At 41.7% G+C, this 22,847-nt stretch overlaps 1 protein-coding gene across 1 annotated transcript in view; it reads right to left on the reverse strand.

Moving 5' to 3' along the window:
* Positions 1-22,847, reverse strand: part of LOC145351815 (polypeptide N-acetylgalactosaminyltransferase 10-like) — an 87,610-nt gene that overhangs the window by 38,203 nt on the left and 26,560 nt on the right. Inside the window, exons 3-4 of the mRNA XM_080201482.1 lie at positions 13,784-13,922; positions 5,200-5,366 (exon numbers count right to left, since the gene is read on the reverse strand). Of these exons, the coding sequence (XP_080057608.1) occupies positions 5,200-5,366; positions 13,784-13,922 (306 nt within the window). The remainder of the gene's footprint in view (positions 1-5,199; positions 5,367-13,783; positions 13,923-22,847) is intronic.

The following is a 22,847-nucleotide window of genomic DNA, read 5'->3' on the forward strand; positions in this document are numbered from 1 at the left end:
ATCCCCGATAGTGCTAAACATCACCACCACCACCACCCCCCCTCCCCCCAATCCCCCACTCCTGGCTCACAGCATAGTTCCACCCATCACCCGCAACCCTAGTTCACATCCCTCCCTTGGCTCATCCTTCACCCAGAGTTGAGGGAGTTGCTGGAATGAAGGATTCATTAAAAATTAACTTGAAAACACCAAAGTGAAGGCAAGGGAAAGCCTTTAATCCAAGATGTCAAATGATTCAATTTCAACTACACTTTGTCCCTAGGCTTCCCTGATCACCTCAATGATTGACCAATGCTGCTGCCAGGTCACAAGGTTCCTGCTGCAGCTGGCAAAAACATAAAGGAATGAGTCACAACTCTGCTACTGACTGGAAGCTTCAGTCTCATATTTATTGCCCATGCCTAGTTGCCCTTAGTGAGTGTGGCAGTCTCCTTAAACTATGGAGAGCTTTAGATTTATTAAAAATATGAATAATTTATTTTCATCCCATCATTTTGGTTCATTATTGCCAACTATAGGTACTGTGATAAATTTTGCCAGTTGGAATTTATTTCCACAAATATTAAGATTAGCCTAAATTCCAAACTATAAAATTGCTTTTTAACATTTATTTATATACAAGATATTATTGTTCTGTTATGGGTTCATTTGGTGTCTCACTGAGATTGTGAGACTTGCATGGATAAACATGAACTATTTATTAGTAATTCTTAATTATGTACATATCTCAGTTGCTGCTATACACAGTGCTGCCAAACAAGCATCTTCCAGACAGTTCTGAGTCCAGTAGAGGTTGTCATTCTGCACATAATGCCTTGGACAGTGCTATTCTCAAGTCATGTTAACCTTGACTTGCCAAGTACCTTTACATTACAGTGGCATGCAGGCACACACATCACTTTCTTCTCAAAAGAAAACTTCCACCCTTCCAGAGTACAACTATTTACAATACCATCTTCACTTGCTATCTCTTCTCCCTCACCTCAAGTCTCTGATTTTACAGACTCAGATAGTTTTAAGATTTGATGGTTCTTCCACATCTTGGTCCATCATGTTTCTGGTGCTTGGTTATCTCCAGTCGATTCAATTTCTGCACCCCTTCAAGTTCCGTTTCTGTTAACAACATGTCTGCTTTTTTTGGACACTGTAGCTTTGTACCGTTCCTTCCAGAGAGAATGAACATTCTAGTCATTCCTAGTGTGGACAGAAATGTCCTTTTTACCAGGCTTCTTGAAAGCTGCCATGTTCTTGCTGGACGTTGATGCCTCAGAATTGAAAACTTAATTTCTACTTGTTTCACAATTTCTGCCAAACAATTAGTTTGCTGTTTGATTTTCAATTTTAGTTTTGCAAGCTTATGCATCTTTTCATTCAGCTCAGCAACTACTCTGGTGGGTTTTGTTTTAGAGTTATCTATGTGATCCTTAAACACACTGAACAACTTTACCTTGGAAACTCAGTTCTATTCAAGTCTTAACTCCATGATCACTGGCTGCTCCTGAGATTCTTCCTAAGGATTTTCTTTTCTGCTTTTAAAGTCCAATTGCTATTCCACACTGCACAGATCATCTTTCACTTTCTTCAAACTTGACTAAAGTTCAAGAATTTCATTGTTCTTTTCTTGATGTTCCAACATTCCATCAAAAATTGGTTCTCTACATTGGCCAATTTTTCCTTCACAGAATCTGATTCACTGTGCTGTCAAGCTCATGTTCTTAATTTTACTTCTGCCAGTTGTGAGAGACACTTCACACTCCTTTATGCAAACTTCTACTTTTTGCTGCAACTGTCCAAATTTTTCTTGACACTCTCAGTTATTGATTTTCATTTTTCAACACTCAACAGCTCTCAAAACATCGGAGACATCCAGTGCATTTTCTTCTTCCAGTTCCTTGTATTTACTGTCAGATTTACATTTTCCAATCTCATTTCTGTCTTTTCTTTCTGTGTCTGCTGCTGAACCTTGTCCTTCCTTTGACCAGGTCTATCTCCGGTGAAGTCAGAACTTGTCTCAGTTCTGCAATTGTGCTACTGATGGCTTCATTGTATCTGTGTTGTTGCTGTCCCTTTTATTCCCCCACAAATTCAGATGTTTCTTACAAGTCTGTTATGTGGTACTGTATCAAATTCCTTTTGAAAGACCATATCAACAGCATTACCCTCATTGACCCTTGAGGGATATGGTTCCCAGAAGGATAGGGGGTTTTGGTTCAGCCAGGCAACATGGCTGATGGGAGGGCTGAAGAGTCTGTTCCTGTGCAGTAATTTTCTTTGTTCTTACAGCTTGGAAAGTTCTACTGCTTTTCCTTTCAATACCTCCTCATTTTCATTCAGCTGGTCTTCAGCCTTTTTCTTGTACCTTTCGGCTTCCTCCTGGACTACTGAGCAATGCTGAATCTGCTCTGCCCACTGGTTCTTCGCTCAGTAACACGAAGATTTTCCAACATGTTTTCTTTTTCTTTGCAAAGTTTGCTTGCTATATCTTGAGTTTTCCTGTAATTCAGCAGAGTCTCCTCAAGTGTTTTCTGTTGCTTTTCATACTGCTGATTAGGGTAGTCTTTGTTTCTACATGATACTGAATGGTTACACATTCCTTTTACATTTGATCTTGAAGGATAATCAGCTTGTCTTTCAACTGTTTATTGTATTGTTAACCTCCTGCCAAGCCACACTCAACTTTGGTTTTTCGTTTTGTTGCTACTGATAGTTCCAACATTCCATTTTCTGAACTGAGATTCAACATTCTTTTTAGTTCCTTATGTTCTCCTATGGCTACATATCAAATCTTTAAGGCATCTTTCAGGTTCATAACTTTTTTTGGGTGCCTTTTCAGCAAGCTGTTTTGCCTGAATGCACACCTGAACTCCTAACTCCCGCTTTGATTTGCCATCCGTGGAATTAAGGGTTGTTATTTCCTCCTGGTATCTTTGTGTCATCTTTGACATTCGTTTGTTCAGATCTCAAACAACTTGGTTCACCAAAGGTCTCAAGTTCATCATGCATTTTCAAAGGTATATACTCAGCTTGAATCCTGTGCTTCAAATCTTCCAGTTCTGCTCTGATGGGGACATTTTTCTGTAGAACAACTTCATTTTTTTTGCAGTTTTGCTTCGTTTGAATTACCTCAGATATCTTTCCTTCATTCACACCCCCCCACCTGCTCACTCCATACTGCCATCTGCTGTTGCAGTTTGGGTACTGTTTCAGCATTTGCAAAAATATTTTTAAGTTTATCCTATCCAATTTCCCTCCTTTTCATTGACATTAGCAACATTATTGTGCAACTAGGGACAGGCAATAAATGTTGGCCAGCCAGTGATGCTCATGTCCCACTAATGAATTTAAAAAAATGAGAAGTGTTTATTCAGTAGTTCAGTCGTGCCTTTGCGTCCACAAGATGATCTCCTTCTTGGTTCCTAATTACCTTCAGCCTTCTTTTAACGACTCTTAAACATTTTTATGAAAGTCTTTTGGGTTCCCTTTCATGTTAACCACTAATCTGTTCTCTCTCTTTGCCCTTAGTTCCTATTTTCAGCTTTATTTTGTACTTTCTATATTCACCTTGGCTCCCTACTGGATTACGAACCTGACGGTCATAAACCTCCTTTTATATCTTTATCGTTAAAAATGGACGAGGAGAAAACTGTAAGGAAACATAAAAGCACTTAGGATTAAATTTTTGGAAAATATTTAAAATGCTAACAATCTACCCTTAAGCACAAAAGGTCTCTAGACTCATAACATCATTATTGTATGGCTTTTCTGGAAAATCCTGGGTGGGATTTTCCTTCCCCTTCGCAGTATGTTTTGCAGTGGTTGGAGACGGTGGAATCTTATGGTCCTGCCATTGTCAATGAGGTGTCCTGAAGAATGCTGCCGGGAAACCCATGGTGGGATTGTGCCACCGACAGGACCATCAGATCCCGCTGGCGTAAATGCTACTCATTTGTTATTTAAATGAGCTCAAGTTAGGATGCTGCGTGATTAAAGGGTGAATTAGGAGGTAATAGTATTTTTTCCAGTTTTTGCCCTTCTCAGTGTTCACGGGGAAAAGAAAGAGTGTTTGTTTTAATTCTGTCATGGAGTACCCGTGAATCCAACTACTCCTACCCACCCTCCCAAGATAAATTTTACTTCCATTATAATCATGTTCTTGTTTTTGTTGTCGTTTCAGAAACATCACCTTTTTTCATTTCTGAAGGAAAAGGAGCTGTAGTAAAACACTGAAGCTCATGACTGGCCGTGAAAAAAAAGAGTTAATTTCATGAATTACAGCAAGAATTGTGTACTTTAACCTTTAAAAATACAATAGTAACCACTAAAAGAAATTTATGATTCATTAAAAGTTTATTGTTTAAAAAAAAGATTGCCATTACATTGAACAATCCAAAGTGTTACAACCTTGATTTCCTGAATATCACCTTTGGGGTTTGAATTGCGTATCGGGGGATGAGCAATAAATGCTGGCCCAGCCAGCGATGCCCACATCCCAGCAAAGAATATAAAAAAAGGTAACTGTCCGTGAAACTGAAAACTGTAACTGAGTCATGCACGTCTGATAGTAAAAACAGCCAAGACTTGGCAGCACTCAAATTTTATTCATTTTTCATTACTGACAATACACAACAGGCTATTGTACTTGTTAGTGAAGTTAGTTTTCATTGTGTGCTGGCCATCTGCCTTTCTTATTTTTACTGAGGCATCCCAGTTAAATGGAGGTAGAGTGGAGAACATTTGAGATGTTGCAGGAGCGATCTTACTGCCTTGTCATACCAGTCGGTCAGTATGGTGTGCCAGCAAGATCGTGAGAGAGGTAAAGATCTGGGTTCGCACCCACTTTCTCACTGCTCGCAATGATATCAGTCCTGAAATGGCAGTGTAATCGGCCTCGCATCTTTTTGCGGGGCGGGGGGGATGCAACAATGCATTGTGTCTGTACCTGGCATGAATGGACTCCAACTGGCATCAATCACACTTTGCCTCATTTTAGCATCTAAGAGCTCGTCCAAAAATGAGTGCAATTCTCTCCCATTTTCACACTTGTTCAGCACTTAGAACTTTTTTTGTAAGATCGAGCCTTGCATCTTTGAAAGTCAAAATTACTTAACATTTAGTTCATGTTGAATTTTTTTTTAAATATTTAAAACATTAACAATCTATTCTTAACAATGGTTTATAGTAAAAGCTCAACAGGTTTACCTCTATCACTGAAATCATCTACAAGTATAATTTCTGCAATAAGTTCTGGTGGTGAGCGATTAAAGACACTGTGCACAGTTCGAAGGAGCGAGGACCAGCCTTCATTGTGGAATGGTATAATCACGGTGGTATTTGGAAGTTTCTCCAAATACAGTTTCTTCTTGCAGCTGTCAAATAAAGAAGCACGATTAGTGTGAAAACCATTTTAGAACCTGAAATAGCCATTGTAATGAAACATAGTCCATTTTTTATTTTTGTTTAATATATATGCAATTAATAATCAGCAGTTTAGGACTTTCTCAAACATAAAATCAGCAACTTCTTTAGTCCGTACAAGTAGGAAGTTCATCCATCCCTACTACCAGGTGGTGCAATGTGATGCCCACAAAATCACTAAGCACCCTAAGTGGACCACATAGATCCTAACTTGGGCAAGCTCTTCATTATTGGTACAGGGCACAGAGATGATTGTGAAAGGGGCCCCCATACTTTCAACATGGAGTCCGATGAAAAATAGCCCAACTGAGAAATAACATGAACTCCCTCAAGCTGAATTGAAGAGAAATTCTTAAAAAGCTGCTGGGATATTTGGTCCCTTGTCAGCAGTTGACTGACAGAACCTCAGCTTATCAAATATCTAGACCAAAGTCCGATCCATTCAGAGAAACTGTCAAAGTACTAGTGGCATAATCGAAACCAAATCAGGCACTGGCAGAGCAAGTTCTGTCATCATCAAGGTTGCTCGAATATCGGTTAGCACGACTAAATCAAAATAACGCAAATGTTGTGAATCTGGAATAAAAACTGAAAAGGGTGGAAATGATCAATACATCAGACAGCATCTGTGGATAGTGACATATATAATGTTTCAAGGCAGTGGCCTTTCCTCAAAACCAGGAAAACCTAAAGCAAGTGAAAGAGGTTGGTAGAAGTTCATATGGAACGGTCTGTGATAAGACAAAAACTGGGGAGATTAAATTACAATAACGTTGGTGGTGCAAGGCCAAATGTAATAATGAAACAAGAATTAACTGTGGGTGAATTAGGAACAGGCAGCATGGATTTTTAAAGGGAAAATCATGTTTAATTAACTTGCTGGAGTGTTTTGAAGAGGTAACAGAAAGGATCAATGAGGATAATGCTGTTGATGTGCTCTACCTGGACCTTCAAAAGGAATTTGAAGCAGTGCCCCATAACAGACTTGAGGAGGTAATAAGGAAGTTAGATAAAGGAGAACCAGAGGACGTGGTTTATTTATACTTCCAGGAGGCCTTTGACAAGGCACTGCAGAGGACACTGTTAGATAAGTTAAATGCCCATGGTGTTAAGGGTAAGATACTGGCATGGATAGAGGATTGGCTGACTGGCAGAAGGCAGAGAGTAGGGATAAAGAGGTCTTTCTCAGGATGGCAGCCAGTGACGAGTGTTGTGCCTTAGGGATCAGTGCTGTGACCACCACTTTTCATAAAGTACATTAACGATTTGGAGGGGGGAACTGAAGGCACTGTTGCTAAGTTTGCAGATGATGCAGAGGTATGTAGAGGGACAGGTAGTATTGAGGAAGCGGGGAGGCTGCAGAAGAACTTGGACAGGTTAGGAGAGTGAGCAAAGAAGTGGCAGATGGAATACAATGTGGGAAAGTGTGAGGTTATGCATTTCTGGAAGGAGGAATGGAGGCATAGGTTACTTTCGAAATGGGGAAACGTTTAGGAAATCAGAAACACAAAGGGTTTTGGGAGTCATTGTTAAAGATCCTCTTAAGTTAACATGCAGGTTTAGTCGTCAGTTAGGAAGGCAAATGCAATGTTAGTATTCATGTCAAGAGGGTTAGAATACAAGAGCAGGGGTGTACTACTGAGGCTTTATAAGACTCTGGTCAGACTCCATTTGGAGTATTGAGAGCAGTTTTGGGCTCCTTATCTGAGGAAGGATGTGCTGGCCTTGGAAAGGATCCAGAGGCAGCTCACAAGAATGATCCCTGGAACGAAGAGCTCGTCATATGAGGAACAGTTGAGGACACTGGGCCTATACTCATTGGAGGTTAGAAGGATGAGGGAGGATCTTATTGAAACTTACAGGATACTGCGAGGCCTTGATAGAGTGGATGAGGAGAGGACTAGTAGGAAAAGCTAGAACCAGAGGGCACAACCTCAGGCTAAAGAGACAATCCTTTAAAACAGAGATGAGGAGGAATTTGTTCAGCCAGAGGGTGGTGAATCTGTGGAACTCTGTTGCAGAAGGCTGCGGAGGCCAAGTCATTGAGTGTTTTTCAGACAAAGATAAATAGGTTCTTGATTAATAAGGGGATCAGGGGTTATGGGGAAAAGGCAGGAGAATGGGGATGAGAAAAAATAAATCAGCCATGATTGAATGGCAGAGCAGACTTGATGGGCCGAGTGGCCCAATTCTGCTCCTGTGTCTTAAGGTCTTACTCTGGTCCCCCCTCAAATCTTTTTCTGTTATGCTGATGACAGTACAAGTGCTGTTTCCTTCTGCCTACTTGCACTGGAAATTTCACAATTTTCACTTCCGATTTTTATAAACAGTGTATCTTTGCCTTGTCCCTTTCCTGGTGATACGGTATTAATGAATATTTAGTATTAGCTCACTGACTCTCCCAGCTATCTCAAATATCCTTCCTCCTGCTTCCTGTAAGTGCTTCATTCCGTTTTCCAAGTTTCCCTGTTTCTGTCGCACCTGTTTTGATGATGCAACCGTCTGTACCAGTGCATCTGCTATGTTTTTCCTTTCCCTCAAATGGAGGATTATCCACCCCCATCCTATACTGTAGTTGACAGAGCCCTCAACTGTGTTGTTCCATTTCACTTCAGCTTTCACCCCTCCCAGAGAACCAGGGCGGTGGGGCAGGCGAATGCACAGAGACAGTGACCGTCCCTGGAAGTCAGAAATTAGGAACTGTTCACGTGACTTAAAAGCATTGGAAGAGTGACAGATGTAAGCAAGAAGATACTCGAAAAAATGCAGAAATGGAGACAGCCGAACGTTTTCTGCTGTATTTAGCCTGTAACTATTAACCAAGAACTGCAACGTTATGCTGTTGCAGGTATTTAATTGCCAAGTCTATCGAGGAGGTTTGTTCTTTCACAGCCAGTGGGGAAGCTAGGTAGCTCGGAATTTTACCTTAAACTGCACTTGTATACACACAGGTCGCAGTCCAAATAACTCAACAATAATTTAGGGGCGGCACGGTGGTTAACGCTGCTGCCTCTCAGTGCCAGGGACCCAGGTTTAATTCTGGCCTCGGGTGATTGTCTGTGGCGTTTTTGCACATTCTCCTAGTGTCTGTGTGGGTTTCCTCCAGGTGCTCCGGTTTCCTCCCAGAATCCAAAGTTGTGTGGGTTAGGTTGATTGGCCATGATAAATTGCCCGTTAGTGTCAGGGGACTGTAAATATGCGAGGTTGGGGGGTGGGACCTGGGTGGAACTGTCGTTAGTGCAGGCTCGACGGGCGAAATGGTCTGCGCTGTAGATTCTATGGTCCTATAATACTGAATGCTGATTGTTTCATTAACATTATGAATAATACAAAATCTGAGCCAGCAATTTAGAACGTTTTAATATGCCAATGACACAAGTTGTTGTGCAACACTAATGTTCAGCTACCAGCACATTTAATTTAATTTGATAGTTACCCATTTTATTCCTCCATAAATAAACCTGATTTCACAGAAAGTGACATTCTAGCAATTCCCAAGCTAAACAGCATAACACACATAAATCATAGAAATGTGCACCATAGTATCTCAGGATCTGTAACTCTTGCTGCAAGAAAGGTCAATGCCTACAAGAAGCAACGAGGGAATGAAAAGTCACGTTTAGGGATTTAAAAGGAAAGCAAAGTTATTACAGCTGTTTCTCTTAGTCAGCTTCCTTCTTCCCTTTACCAAATAACTAATCCGTGGGCTTCTCTTGCTTTTTACAGAGAGTTTGCTGCAGTTATTCAAAATATATAAGCCATTCATATATACTGTTTTGTTACAACGTATGCCATGCATCTCACAACGTGAAGCAGTGAGAAAATCTTGAAAAGAAATTGAGGGGAAATGGGAAATGGAAAGATTTGGATGGAGAATTAAAGTCGCAGAGTTTTGTGCAGCTTAAAAAGATATTAAGGCAAGTGAAATTGGCCAGAGAATTCCAGTGAGAAGGATGAAGTACCTAAATGTTCACAAATGTTGGAACCTGGAGAGTTAGACATGAAGGAAAGTCTTGCACCAGCAGGACAGAGAATAATTGTAGTAAAAAACTGAGTCTATCAGGAACTACAGGAAATAGATTGGTTAGTTTATTTTTATGTTGTAACCCAATACTACACAAGATCCACGCAAACGCAATAGCACCGATCTCTTGCAACATAAAAACAGCTTCAGAATCAGGACATAAGTGGCTGCAGGTAAGCAGTCAATAGATTAGTACATCCCAAAACTGTGCACACTATCAGCTACAAGCAGACTTTGAGTTAGCTCACTCGGCTTTTCTTTGACAGTTTTGCTCAACTAGACAGAATCAGTTATTGCAAATGTTGATAAGATCTTTACTCAAGAATGATCTCCCTCTCCATAATCTGTGATGCTTCCCCTTCTCCATTTTTGGCATCATTTAAGCCCTGCTGAGGTACGATTCCATGAGAACTAAACGCCTCTGGCGCCTAGCTCATTGGACTGGATTATGAAGCAACTTTCCCAATGTCAGTCTGAACCTGGCACAAAGCCAAGGGCACTGCCAGGCACACTGCAGCAGGTGTGTCATCAAGCTGGGGAAGTAGCCAATCGCGTGAAAGCATTCTATTTAGCCAGCAAACCAGGAGCGAAAAGCCTACTGATTCCCTTGACATTTGCAGGTTGCAAGATAAACGATTGGAGCATACATGTGAAATTATGATTGAACTATGACAAGCAAACTTTATTTTTATTCTTTTAAAATGTGCAGTTCCTTACGACATTTGATATTCAACAAGAAGTCACGCTTTCAAGGTCAGTGAAGTTTAAGGCATTGGTTATGAAATTAGTAGGCTATAAACTTATGGCAACTTTAAGTTTTTTTTATTGGTACCTTTTGGTACTTTATTTCTAACCAAAAATGCCAATTCAAATCAAGTCCAATCATGGTCCCCACATGAGGGGCAAACAAGATCCAAGAAGACTTTGCTTCCTACCTTGGGCTCGATTAGGCAAGATCCAAGCTGACAGGATGAGGCATTGCACCCCATTTCGGGCTTGTTCTAACACTTCATCTTAGCCTAAAGGCTGAGATGGCTTTACCTGATGCAATTTTTCAAAGCCTCGGTTTAACCTTATTGGCTATCCTGATCCTTAACTCTACCCTTGTGCTTAGGGAAACCACAATCGTAGGCGTCAACACACCCCCAGTGTAATGGGCTAGCCTTGAACCCTGCCAAGTACAGTCAAGCTAAAAATGTAAGAGTGAAAGCTCTCATCAGTTCAACAATTTCCAATAGACTGCAGTCTGGGGCTCATCTTAGATGCTCATTATAGATGCAGGGAGGATGTTCCCAATAGTGGGGGAGTTCAGTACTAGGGTCACAGTCTGAGGATTTAAGGTAGACCATTTAGGACAGAAATGAGGAGACATTTCTTCAAGAGTGGTGAGCCTGTGGAATTCATTACCATAGGAAGTAGTTGATGCCAAAACATTGGATGTATTCAACAGGCAGCTGGAAATAGCACTTGGAGTGAATGGGATCAAAGATTACGGGGGAAAAAGCAGGATTGGGCTATGGAGTTGGATGATCAGCCATGATCATGATAAATGGCAGAGCTGGCTTGAAGGGCCAAACAGCCTCCTGCTTTTCCTATCTTCAATGTTTCTATCAACAGTGAACAAGTGTAGAATAGTAACATTGAGATTTCCACTTTCAACTGCACATGGCCAGATTCCAGAAGTTACTAGCAGTTCCAGAGAAGTAAAGAGTAAATCTGACGAGTGCTGACAGTTTCATTGTCAGTGCCACTATAAAATCCAAACAATATTTCTGAGGACTAAGAAAGTGAGTACTAGCAAGATACTTATCACAGCTGAGATAGATCCTTTCCTAGCATATTTGCACAAGGCTGTTCTCGGTTGAAGTTGCTGGATTGTGGTTGGAAGCATTGGCCGTTATCCTTTTCTAATCCCACCTGCAGAGTGAGCATCGGCCAATTCGTATCCCCCCTTCAATTGTAAAGAGTGAGTAGTCTTTCAGTTACACGCAACTTCCGTTTGTATTTATGAAAACTCTTCATTTTCCAAGGAGAAAACTCAATTTATTCTTCTTAGTCCAGTTTGTGAAACCATGCAGTGTGTTAAGGGCAGGGCAAGATTCCTCGTGGGTGAATGGGGGGGGGGGGGAAACTAGGTGTGACGGTTGAAGATATGACAGAAATGTGAAATAAATATTACACTTTTGATTTTATGAATGAATGTAAAAAGAAAAGCTTGAATTGGGGCATTTATCAGGAAGTTTCAAACAGCCTCACAGAGAGAATAACTTTGAACTGTATTCATCATCTCCTACATTATAAACAATGACTGCACTTCAAAAGTACTTCATTAGCTGTAAACTGCTTTGGGGTGTCTCAAGGCAGAGAGCGACTGTAATTTAATCTAAGATTTTTCACGTAGGAAAACAAAGCAGCCAATCTGCTCACTGCATGGCTCCTCTAATAACCAATGGAATAATGACCCAATAGCAGCAAAGCAGTTATTAATCAATGGACTAACTGTTGCTCAGAGCAAAGAAGGAGAACAGGGAGTTCACCTAAAGGATTAAAATGATATTTACGTCCACCCACATAGACCATAAGGTTGTAAGACACAAGAGCCGCAGGAGGTTATTTGGCCCATCAAGTCCACACCACCATTCAATGGAATCATGACTGATCTAATATGATAATCCTCAACTCCACTTTCCAGCCTTTATCCCTCGATTCCCTTACTGATTAAAAATCTGCCTATCTCAACCTTGAACATGCTTATTGACCCAACCTCTATAGCAAAAAGAATCCACAGATTACTATCCTAAGAGAAGAAATACCTCCTCATCTGTCTTAAATGGATGATCCCTTATTCTAAGATTATGCCCTAAACCACATATGGGAAACAACCTCTCAGCATCGATCCTGTCAAACTCTCTGCAAATCCTGTATGTCTCAATAAGGTTGTCTTTCATTCTTCTAAACTCCAATGAATACAGGCCCAACCTATTCAATCTCTCCTCATCAGAAAATTCCTCCCTACCTGTGATAAACATAGATAACCTTCTCTGGACTGCCACCAATATGTTTTCTTTAAATAAGGTGACCAAAACTGCTCACAGTATTCCAGGTGTGGTGTAACTAGTGCCATGCATTGTTTTAGCAAGACTTTCCTATTTTTATACTTCATCTCATTTGAAATAAAGGCCAATATTCCATTTGCTTTTTGTATTACCTGCTGAACTTGCATGCTGACTTTTTGTGATTTATACACAAGGATCCTCAGATTCCTCTGTTCTACAGCTTTCTGCAATCTTCATTAATTTAAGTAACATTCAGCTCCTTTATTCTTCAGTCCAAAGTGCATAACCTTGTTTTCTGACTTAATTTTCCATCTGCCAAGTTTTTGCCCATTCGCTTAATCTGTCTATATTCCTCTGTCATCCTCACCACTTGCCTTCCCACCTATTTTTGTGTCATCTGCAAATTTAGCAATAGTACATTCACTTCCCTCGTCTAAGTCATTAATATATATTGTCAATAATTGTGCACAAGACATTTCAAAAAATGTTCGATAGGGCAATTTATTACAAAAAATGCAATAATCATGATTTTTGTTGATTAAAGGGACCTAGAAACAGGAGCACTATTTAACTGGATCATGGATGAGTCACGTCTCAAATACATTCACCATCCATTTCATCCAACTCAAAAGTGATATCAGAAAAATAAAAGCAAAATTCTGTGGATGCAGGAAATCTGTATTAAAAAAAAACAGAAAATGCTGGAAAAACTCAGCAGGTCTGACAGCATCTGCGGAGAGAGGAACAGAGTTAACATTTTGAGTCTCATTTGAGTGGCACGGTGGCACAGTGGTTAGCACTGCTGCCTCACAGCGCCAGGGACCCAGATTTGATTCCCAGCTTGGATTATTGGCTGTGTGGAGTTTGCACGTTCTCCCCATGTGTGCGTGGGCTTCCTCTGGTTTGGTTTCCTCCCAAATTCCAAAGATGTGCCGGTTAGGTGGATTGGCCACGCTAAATAAATAGCCCCTTAGTGTCAGGGGGACTAGCTAGTGTAAATATGTGAAGTTATGGGGATGGGGCCTGGGTGGGATTGTGGTCAGTGCAGACTCAATGACCAAATAGCCTCCTTCTGCACTATAGGGATTCTATGATTCTGCTCGAATCTTCTTCTGAAGAAAGCTGCCTTACCCGCTGAGTTTTTCCAACGTATATTTTACATTATATGAGACAAAACAAACTAAAATATTGTTGACAAGGATAGTTCCAACCTTGATAAAAAAAAACTTCAAACAAATAAGGGCATCTTAGTTAATTGCAAAATGTGGAAGGAAGATGCTTCACTTACTTTGGATGTCGAATATCAGGGAGGCTCCGATTGAGAGAGATTTTATTACTCACGTAGATATTGAAACCGTTTTCTCGGTATGCTTGGTCAGCTCGATCTTCATCGGACAATTGGACAGGTTTTCCCTGTTCTCCAATACCTAACCGGATAAAGCAGAAGGATAATGCTGAAAGGATCTACCAAATATACAACTAAATCTTCATTCTTTCGTGGTGACTTTCTTGCGATGGTGAAGTATGCCTATTTAATGATCATTGGACAAAGTTAAATAGAGCCTATTGTATAGTTTCACCAACAGTCCTGTCCCTTACCACTGACCAAATCAGAAGATCCCCTCCTAGCTGGTATGACTGCTTCCTGGTAATTTCCCCCCTCCCTGATGTGTCACTGTGTCTGCAGCTCAGCCTCCAGCCCAATGATTCTGATCTGAATCATCTCCAGTCACAAACACTTACTGCAGACGTGTTTGCCCTGGATCACAACAGCATCCAGAAGCTGTCATGTGCTGCAGCCTTGACACCTCACCTGCCCTGCCATCTTTAATATGTTTTAGTTAATTACATTATCCTCTCATTTATTTTCCCTTTATATATTTTGTTAACCATCCCACCTATTTGTATTTTTGATAAACATTAAGCGTGCAGCTTAACCTTTTACCGTAAAAAATTTTAAAACATTATCAGAATTATTATAGGTAGAAAAACTTGCCAGCTACTCACCAAATCAACTCCTTCCCCTGTACAGAAATAAGATCCCATTACTGCAGCTGAAAAAAGGTTAAAAAAACATATCCACCAAACTCCTGCTTAAATCCTCTGCACCCAATGCAGCACTCAGTGCAGACAAGGGAGCACCAAGGAAAGCCTCTCCTTATGCTCCCTGAAAAACAACTAACTCGGGCATCTGACAAAACAGTTTGAGCTAGCTACCTAATTAAGTAGCTGCTGCTGCTCTTGGACAGCTTGTACATACCTGTTTTGAGGCTGGAATGAAACTTAACTTCTAACTTTAGTAATAATTTTTGCTTAATTACAAAATTAAAAGAGAAAAAAGCTAAACTTTAGATGAAAATTAATCCTTTAAACTTTCATAGTGCAGACAAGATTATTCCCTCAAATCCAAAGGAAAATACCCCTTCCCTTCAAATGGCCAATCTGATTGATAATGGGGGTGATTCTGCAACCTCCCCAAGATGGCCAGCAGGAATGGGGCATCAGCGTTCTCAGGATTCATCTGACCATCCACCACCGCCAATCCCCTTGGAACAGCAGGTTGTCGAAATGAGCTTATTAGTATCTTTCCCATGAAAAAGACACTGTTTCCAGATGGCACTGGCACTCTCATTTCCCTGCCGGCGTGGGCACAAAGTCCCAAAACCAGTGAATTGGGCCCAATGAGTCAAATCAGTTTCCCTGTTTGGCTATCAATCAACTCTGTTTGTGTCCTTTCATTTGAACTTGTTGCTGGGTACCAAGATATGTCAGCTGGTAATTGATTTCCTTACCTCTACACAGAACAAAAGAATTAATGTTCACTTATCAGTTAAAAATAGTTGCACGTTTATCTCCCTTTAGTGAGCTATCTTTGCTCTGTGACCTTGACGTAATGTTTCTCACTGTTCTGCGAGTATGCATTGTTGTCACAGCCAATCACATTTCTAAGCCATTTAATGTAAGAAAGAAATCTTTCTGGCCTCAGAACTTCAACTCCATCTTGAGAATACACATCAGGAAATTAACAGGGCGTTTTTCTTATACTCCTAGGCTGAATGGGGCAAGGGACAATGATTATAAAGATATCCAAATCACTGTTCTACAGCTTCTAATTAGATATCGGAAAAGGAATATTAAAATTAACACTGATCAATACAACAGACCATATAAGTGAATGTGGACTCTATTTCATAGTTAATTTTTCATTCGAGTCAAATCCGGGATACTGTACTCATGCAAGATCCCCAACTCCAAAGAAGAGAAGGCAGTTTTAAAATATCAATGATTATGTCCTCACCCAAACCATTATAATCCCCTTATATTTCGACAACTTTGAAAAAAAATTAACTTTCCAAACGGCCAATGGAAATAACAAAAGACAAGAGTTTTTAAATTTTCATTTTAACTAAGAAACTACAATTAACTTAAATCAAACATAACTTACCAGGCAACTAATACACTACATTAAAGGAAAGGTACTTTTAGATTAAGTAACACAATTGAGGTACTTCTTGCAACTTCTTTCACTATGCATCATACTTCTGGCTGATATATAGTATTAGAAGTCTAAGTTACTACCAGCTTTTCAGCAGCCCGCTTCTCCCAACCTGGCCAGGTTGAATCAATAGATACCGATATCTATTTGATAGCAAATAAACCTGTGTGACTTTAACCTGGTGTTGTGAGACTTCTTACTGTGTTTATCCCAGTCCAATGTCGGCATCTCCACATCCTGGTTGAATCTGCCAGTGTCCGTCGGAAATTGCTCCATTCCGCCTAAGGATTCCAGAAATGACTTCCACCAGCAAGGCTTACCTTAGCAGCTCCTTGTTCCTTAAATCATGAAAATTCCCATTTTTTAATCTCTTTCTTCAACAGAGAACCAACTCTCACTAGCATCCTGCTTGATTGCTAACACAAAAACAGCATTTTCCTGCTCAGTAGTAGTTGCACTATTTCAGTTTTCCTGCACAGTAATAGCTGCACTGTCTCTGGATGCTGGACTAGAAATCTTGATGGAGAAGGTGGAAAGGAGGAGAGATGCCCTGTATCGTTGGCATGGGTGGGGGGGGAGATGTAGAGGCATGGGTGAGACATTTAGACACATATGGAAATGGCACTGTTTCACAGAAGAGCAGGAGATTCCCCCGATGTTAATCTTTTTGACTAAACAATTAAACTAAATCAAATTAACTGAAGGACAAATTAAAAAGGGCAGCTCCCAAAAAGGGAACCACCCCAAAACAAAAGACAAAGTAGAAAGGAAACTTAAAACATCTAACTAAAATGTGATTAAAAGGAGTTGATAATGCATCCCAACCCCTGTGGTACCCAATGAGCATGGAAGACATCAACAGTGCCCTCAGACACTGCATGCTGGCCAAATATTTATTCTTCAATCAATATCACTTAAAACAGATTATCTGCTCATTATCACTTTGCTGTTTGTGGGAGTTTGTTGTCCTCCCTACATTACTGTAGGGGCTGCACTTCAGAAGTATTTTGTTTCAAAACGCTGCGAGGTATCTGGCGGTCATGAAAGGCACTATATAAAGGCAAGACTTTCTTTTTTGTTTTTTTTCAACGGCACTCTGCACCTGAGGGAAATCTGCAATCCTTGCAAACCCTCGTGCTGGCTCTGCCTGCTTCTCTCAGCAGGAAAAAATAAGATGAATGTGTCTGTCTTAGAATGCAGAGTCTTAATATTTCCCTCATGAAACAGTGTACTGCAAACTAAGTGATTTGCTAATAGCTCCAGCAACAGGCTGAAAAGGAGCCAGAGACATCGATAGTCAGACACCTTTCACAGCCTCAGGAAATGCTGCCCTTGTCCTTCACAAGTTGATGTTGTAGCTGCAGGAACTGACAGCTTTCAGTGACTACCCCACTCTTCATGAAACACAAACATTTCAAACTTCGGATGTCATTGAAGTTTCAATGTGAGACTAATGGGACTAATGAGACCGTAGGTTTATGCAAATACACTGATTTCAGTATTGAGTCTATTGGCAGGGTTTGCAAAGACACACCTGTAAAGGAGCAGGTTATTACTGATAGCAAAGTCTGAGTTTGTGTTTAACTATTTGTGTGCAGGCATTAGAAGTTGTGGTCAGTTTCAGCCTTGAGGCTTTTTCTGGAATTACCCAATTCTGTCCTTAAACCATTGCACGCTCCCACTCAAACTTCTTAGCACTGCTCAGGTCCTACCACACATGTGCCTAGCTCTGTTGCAGTCCTATTGTTCATGTACAACAGTTATGTAAATTTAGTATGGTCTCATTGAAAGAGAGGGGTATATTCTTGATGTTTAAGACTCTACAGGGACCAAATAATATTGTTCACAACAAGTTACTTTACTTTGTCCAGTAAGAAGTCTCATAACACCAGGTTAAAGTCTAACAGGTATTACATTACTTGGATCCTCCACCATACTGCCTGGGTTTGCAAAATCTTACTATCCTGGCTTGAGACAATTCACACCTCTTTAACCTGCGATTATCCCACTCTCCACACACATTGTTTGTACCAGTAAAGACTCATATTCCAGCCATTCCTCACATTCCAATCTATAATTATCTTGCAATCGTGTCTTTGCCTATATATGCCGTACTTGCGAACCTACTTCCATTTGCCTGATCAAGGAGCAGCACTCTGTAAGCTTGTGTTAGAAACCTGTTGGACTTTAACCTGGTGTTGTGAGGTTTCTTACTATGCCCACCCCAGTCCAATGCCGGCCTCCCCACATCACATTTTGTCCAGGACATTAGCAATAGGGAGAAGGGATCGGTCATGGTGTAACAGAAGCACTAGTATTGCAAGATGTAGGATGGGCGGGGGGGGAGCAGAGAGTGTGTGTGTGTGTTTGTGTGTGTGCGCACGCACTATGAAGTGTCCATCACGGAAAGCCCACCACAGCTCCTGTAGCCCAGAACATGCTAGGAGAAACCCTGGTGGTCGCTCTATGACAGTGCGCTCTCCAGATGTGACTAATTGGCCACAGGCCTGAGTAGCGGTCCTTAATTGAGATATTAAATAACTGAGATATTAAATAACTGAGCCACTGAACTGCCCACTGGTGGCAATGTTCCATGGTAGCGGAAGGTGGCAGGCTTCCCTCCCAACACCTTCCCTCGCCATATTACCAGCCCTCCCACACAGCACCTATGGGCCAAGAAAATTCAACCCAATATTTCCGCGGATGAATAGTAAATCTGCAGGGGATAAAAGCAAATTACTGAGGATGCTGGAATCTGAAACAAAAAAAAAGTTGGAAAAACTCAGCAGGTTTGAGAGCACCTGCGGAGAGAGAATAGAACCAATGTTTCGAGTCTGGATGACCCTTCATCAGAGCTATGGACTCTCTGGGGAGATGTTTGAAGCAGTTATAGTTAATTCAAATACAATCTGACAGACTTCAGGAACATTATTATTACATGGGTATTTTGAGACAGTAAATGACGACTAGTTTTGGAAGAAAAAGCAACCTTGGATGTATCATTTCCAAATTCTGTCAGGGCTAAATGATCCAAATTGATTTCCATAGTTAGTGAAGAACTCCATTACTTTTGTATTGCAGAGCTGCCAGGGCGGGACGGGGCGGACAGTAGAAAATGAGCTCAAATGTCTTTTGTCTTGGACAGCGATTTCTCAGTTCAGTTTTCTGATCTGATATTGTTTGCCACATAACCTAAACCCAGCCTTGCTGAATTTGTTTTGCTGCTCTCAAATCAACTGCCCCAAAGTCTTATTCAGTCCCAATCAGAATATCCTCCCATCTCATCTTCCAGCCTCTTAGGAACATAGAAATTAGGTGGTGAAGTAGGCAAATCCAATTCTTCAAACTGCTCCACTATTCAATCAGATCATGGCTGATCTCTCCCTGATCTCACATCCACCTCCCCACCTGTTCCCCATACCCCTTTTTTTTATTAGAAACGTGTCTATCTCCCTCTTGAAACAAATGATTCCGACTCCACCGCTCTACGGAGCAGCAAGTTCCACAAATTCACCACCCTCTGTGAGAAGTAGTTCCTCTTCGTCTCAGTTTTAAATCTACTATCTCGCAACCTATACCTGTGACCTTTCGTTCTAGATTGCCACTTAACAGGAAACATTTGGTCTACATTTACTTTATCAATCTCTTTTAAAAATGTGATATACCTCGATCAGATCCCCTCATCCTTCTAAACCGCAGCAAGTAGAAGCCCAAACTGTTTAATCTCTCCCCATACGTCAACCCTTCATCCACGGAAGCAATCTGGTGAATCTCCTCTGAACTGCCTTCAATGCCACATCCTTCCTCAAATAAGGAGACCAAAACTAGACACAATACTCCAGGTATGGTCTCACCGACATCATACGCTATTGCAACAACACTTCTCCACTTTTATACTCCAGTCCTTTTGCAATAAATGCCAATATTCCATTTGCCTTCTTTATTACATGCTACACCTACATACTGACTTTCATACAGACATCCAGATCCCTCTGCCTAGGCAAATTTTGAATTTGCTTTCCATTTAGATCATAATTTGCCTTTCAATTTTTTCTGACAAAATGGAAAACCTCACACTAATTTACATTAAACTCCCATCTGACAAATTTTGGCCCATTCTCCTAGCCTATCTATATCCATCTGTAGAATCTTTATATCCTCTTCACTGCCTGCTTTCCCACCTATTCTAATATCATCCACACACTTTGCTATGTTACACTCTGTCCCTGCTTGTAGATTATTTATACAGATTATCAACAGTTGAGGTTCAAGGACCAACTCCTCTAGCACTCCAACTAGTTACATTTCTTGTTGTGCTTTTACATTTTACTTTTTATTTCCAGTACTCTATTCCTTCACTTATTGTTTCATTTTAAGCTCTAAGCATTTTTGTTATTCCGTTCTCTGAATTTTCATTTTTCAACAGAGATGGAAAGCAGATCGGCAGGATTCCAGTCCAGAAAGATTAAACATAGGACTTGATTTTACAGGCAGCGCCATCTCCACGCAGCAACCGAGTCCCACTGGCTAAAAGGTTGGGGGGAACCCACCACAATGCTGCTGACTGCCTCTCACCAATTTAATGTTGGAAGCAGTGCTTTAAGGCAAGACTTCTGCTCCTATATTGGAGAGCCTTAGATAGGTACCAGCCAACCAGATGGCTGGAAGCACAGTGACGGCCAAAGATGGTGACTGCTGCTGGAATTACAGGCAGTCCCAATACATTGAGGAGTAAGTCCAGACCTGGGGGTCCAAGCAAGCAGTGTGGGGTGGGGGGGGGCCAGTTTCAAGACGCCTAAGGGAAGGGGGGTGCAGGCAAAGCGGCCTTGCTGTACCCGGTGCCTCTAATAGGTCCAGGGAAACACATAATGGAGATTCCCACCCCATCTTTTGTCCAACACCAGCCCAGGCAGTTAGATCTGTTGGTGGATGAAAAGGCTCAAGGGCAGTCGGGCCACCCAAGGTTCCCCATAACACTTCAGACTAGTTGGGAGGGGAAAAGGTGGTGGGACAGCCACTCACTGGACACGATGTCCCCTGCCTTCAAACCCGCTTGTAGGAAACGTACAACCCTGCCCCATATAGAACCTAGCTGCAGAAAAACATAAGAACATAAGAAATAGGAGCAGGAGTAGGCCATCTAGCCCTTCGAGCCTGCCCCGCCATTCAATAAGATTATGGCTGATCTGTCGCTGCTCAGTTCCACTTTCCCACCCTCTCCCCATAACCCTTAATCCCCTCTCTTATCAAAAACCCATCAACCCGCGTCTTAAAAATATTTAGCGAGGCAGCCTCCACCACTTCAACGGGCAGAGAATTCCAGAGATTCACCACCCTTTGAGTGAAGAAGTTCCTCCTCAACTCCGTTCTAAACCGCCTCCCCTTTATCTTGAGGCTGTGCCCCCTAGTCCTACTGTCTTTTTTGAGCGGGAAGAGTCTCTCCACCTCTATCCTATCCATCCCATTCATCATCTTATACGTCTCAATGAGATCTCCCCTCATTCTTCTAAACTCTAACAAGTACAAGCCCAGTTTATTCAGCCTCTCCTCATAGCTCAACCCCCTCAACTCCGGTATCAGCCTAGTAAACCTCCTCTGCACTCCCTCCAGGGCCAAAATATCTTTGTGCAGGTGCGGCGCCCAAAACTGCACACAGTACTCCAGCTGCGGCCTCACCAATGCCCTATACAGCTGCAGCAAGACCTCCCTACTTTTATATTCAATCCCCCTCGCTATGAAGGCCAGCATCCCATTCGCCTTCCTGACCACCTGCTGCACCTGCAAGCTGGGTTTTTGCAACTCATGCACAAGGACCCCGCATTTTCCCGTCCCTACATGAAAATCAATGCCTTTATTTCAACTCCAAATCTACACGTTAAGCCCACATGTTGCCTATATTTTCTATTCATTGCCAAGTTTGCATATTCTCCCCGTGTCTGCATGGGCTTCCTCCATGTGTTCCGGTTTCCTCCTTCAGTCTGAAAGATGTTCTAGCTCGGTGCACTGGCCATGCTAAGTTCTTCCAAACAGGTGCCGGAGTATGGTGACTAGGGGAATTTTCCACAGTAACTTCATTGCAGTGTTAACGGAAGCCTACTTGTGACAATAATAAATAAACTTTATCCCAATTTTAACAAATTTCTTCATTAATTCCAGTTGATTCTTTTCCTACCATATCACTGTTCTTTAATCTTTTCGTTTTTGGCCTGTTCCTTTTATCTGAATGCACGAAGCATTCGGAATAAAGTGGATGAGCTGGTGGCGCAGATCGACACAAATGGATACGATCTGGTGGCCATTACAGAGACGTGGCTGCAAGGTGACAGGGACTGGGAGATGAATGTACAGGGCTATCAAGTGTTTAGGAAGGATAGGCAGGAGGAAAGAGGGGGTGGCGTAGCTCTGCTGATTAAGGATAGTATCAAGGTGGTAGCAAGGGATGATATCGGAGCCAAAGAGCAGAACGTGGAATCGTTGTGGGTGGAGATTAGGAACAGCAAAGGGAGAAAGACGCTGGTGGGTGTCGTCTATAGGCCCCCGAATAACGATCTGGAGGTGGGGCGGGCTGTTAACACGCAAATAAGTGCGGCGTGCAGGAATGGGACGGCAGTAGTTATGGGAGATTTCAATCTGCATATTGATTGGTCGACCCATGTTGGACGAGGTGGGCTCGAGGAGGAGTTCTTGGAATGCTGCCGGGATAATTTCCTTGAACAGTGTGTGTTGGAGCCGACGAGGGAGCGAGCTATCTTGGATCTGGTGCTATGTAATGAGGCGGGTAGAATTAGGGACCTTGCGGTGAAGGATCCTCTTGGAGAGAGTGATCATTGTATGGTGGAGTTTCTGGTGCAGATGG

This window comes from Carcharhinus amblyrhynchos, chromosome 13, assembly GCF_965287045.1.
Source record: "Carcharhinus amblyrhynchos chromosome 13, sCarAmb.v2.hapA, whole genome shotgun sequence".
Classification (NCBI taxonomy): domain Eukaryota; kingdom Metazoa; phylum Chordata; class Chondrichthyes; order Carcharhiniformes; family Carcharhinidae; genus Carcharhinus; species Carcharhinus amblyrhynchos.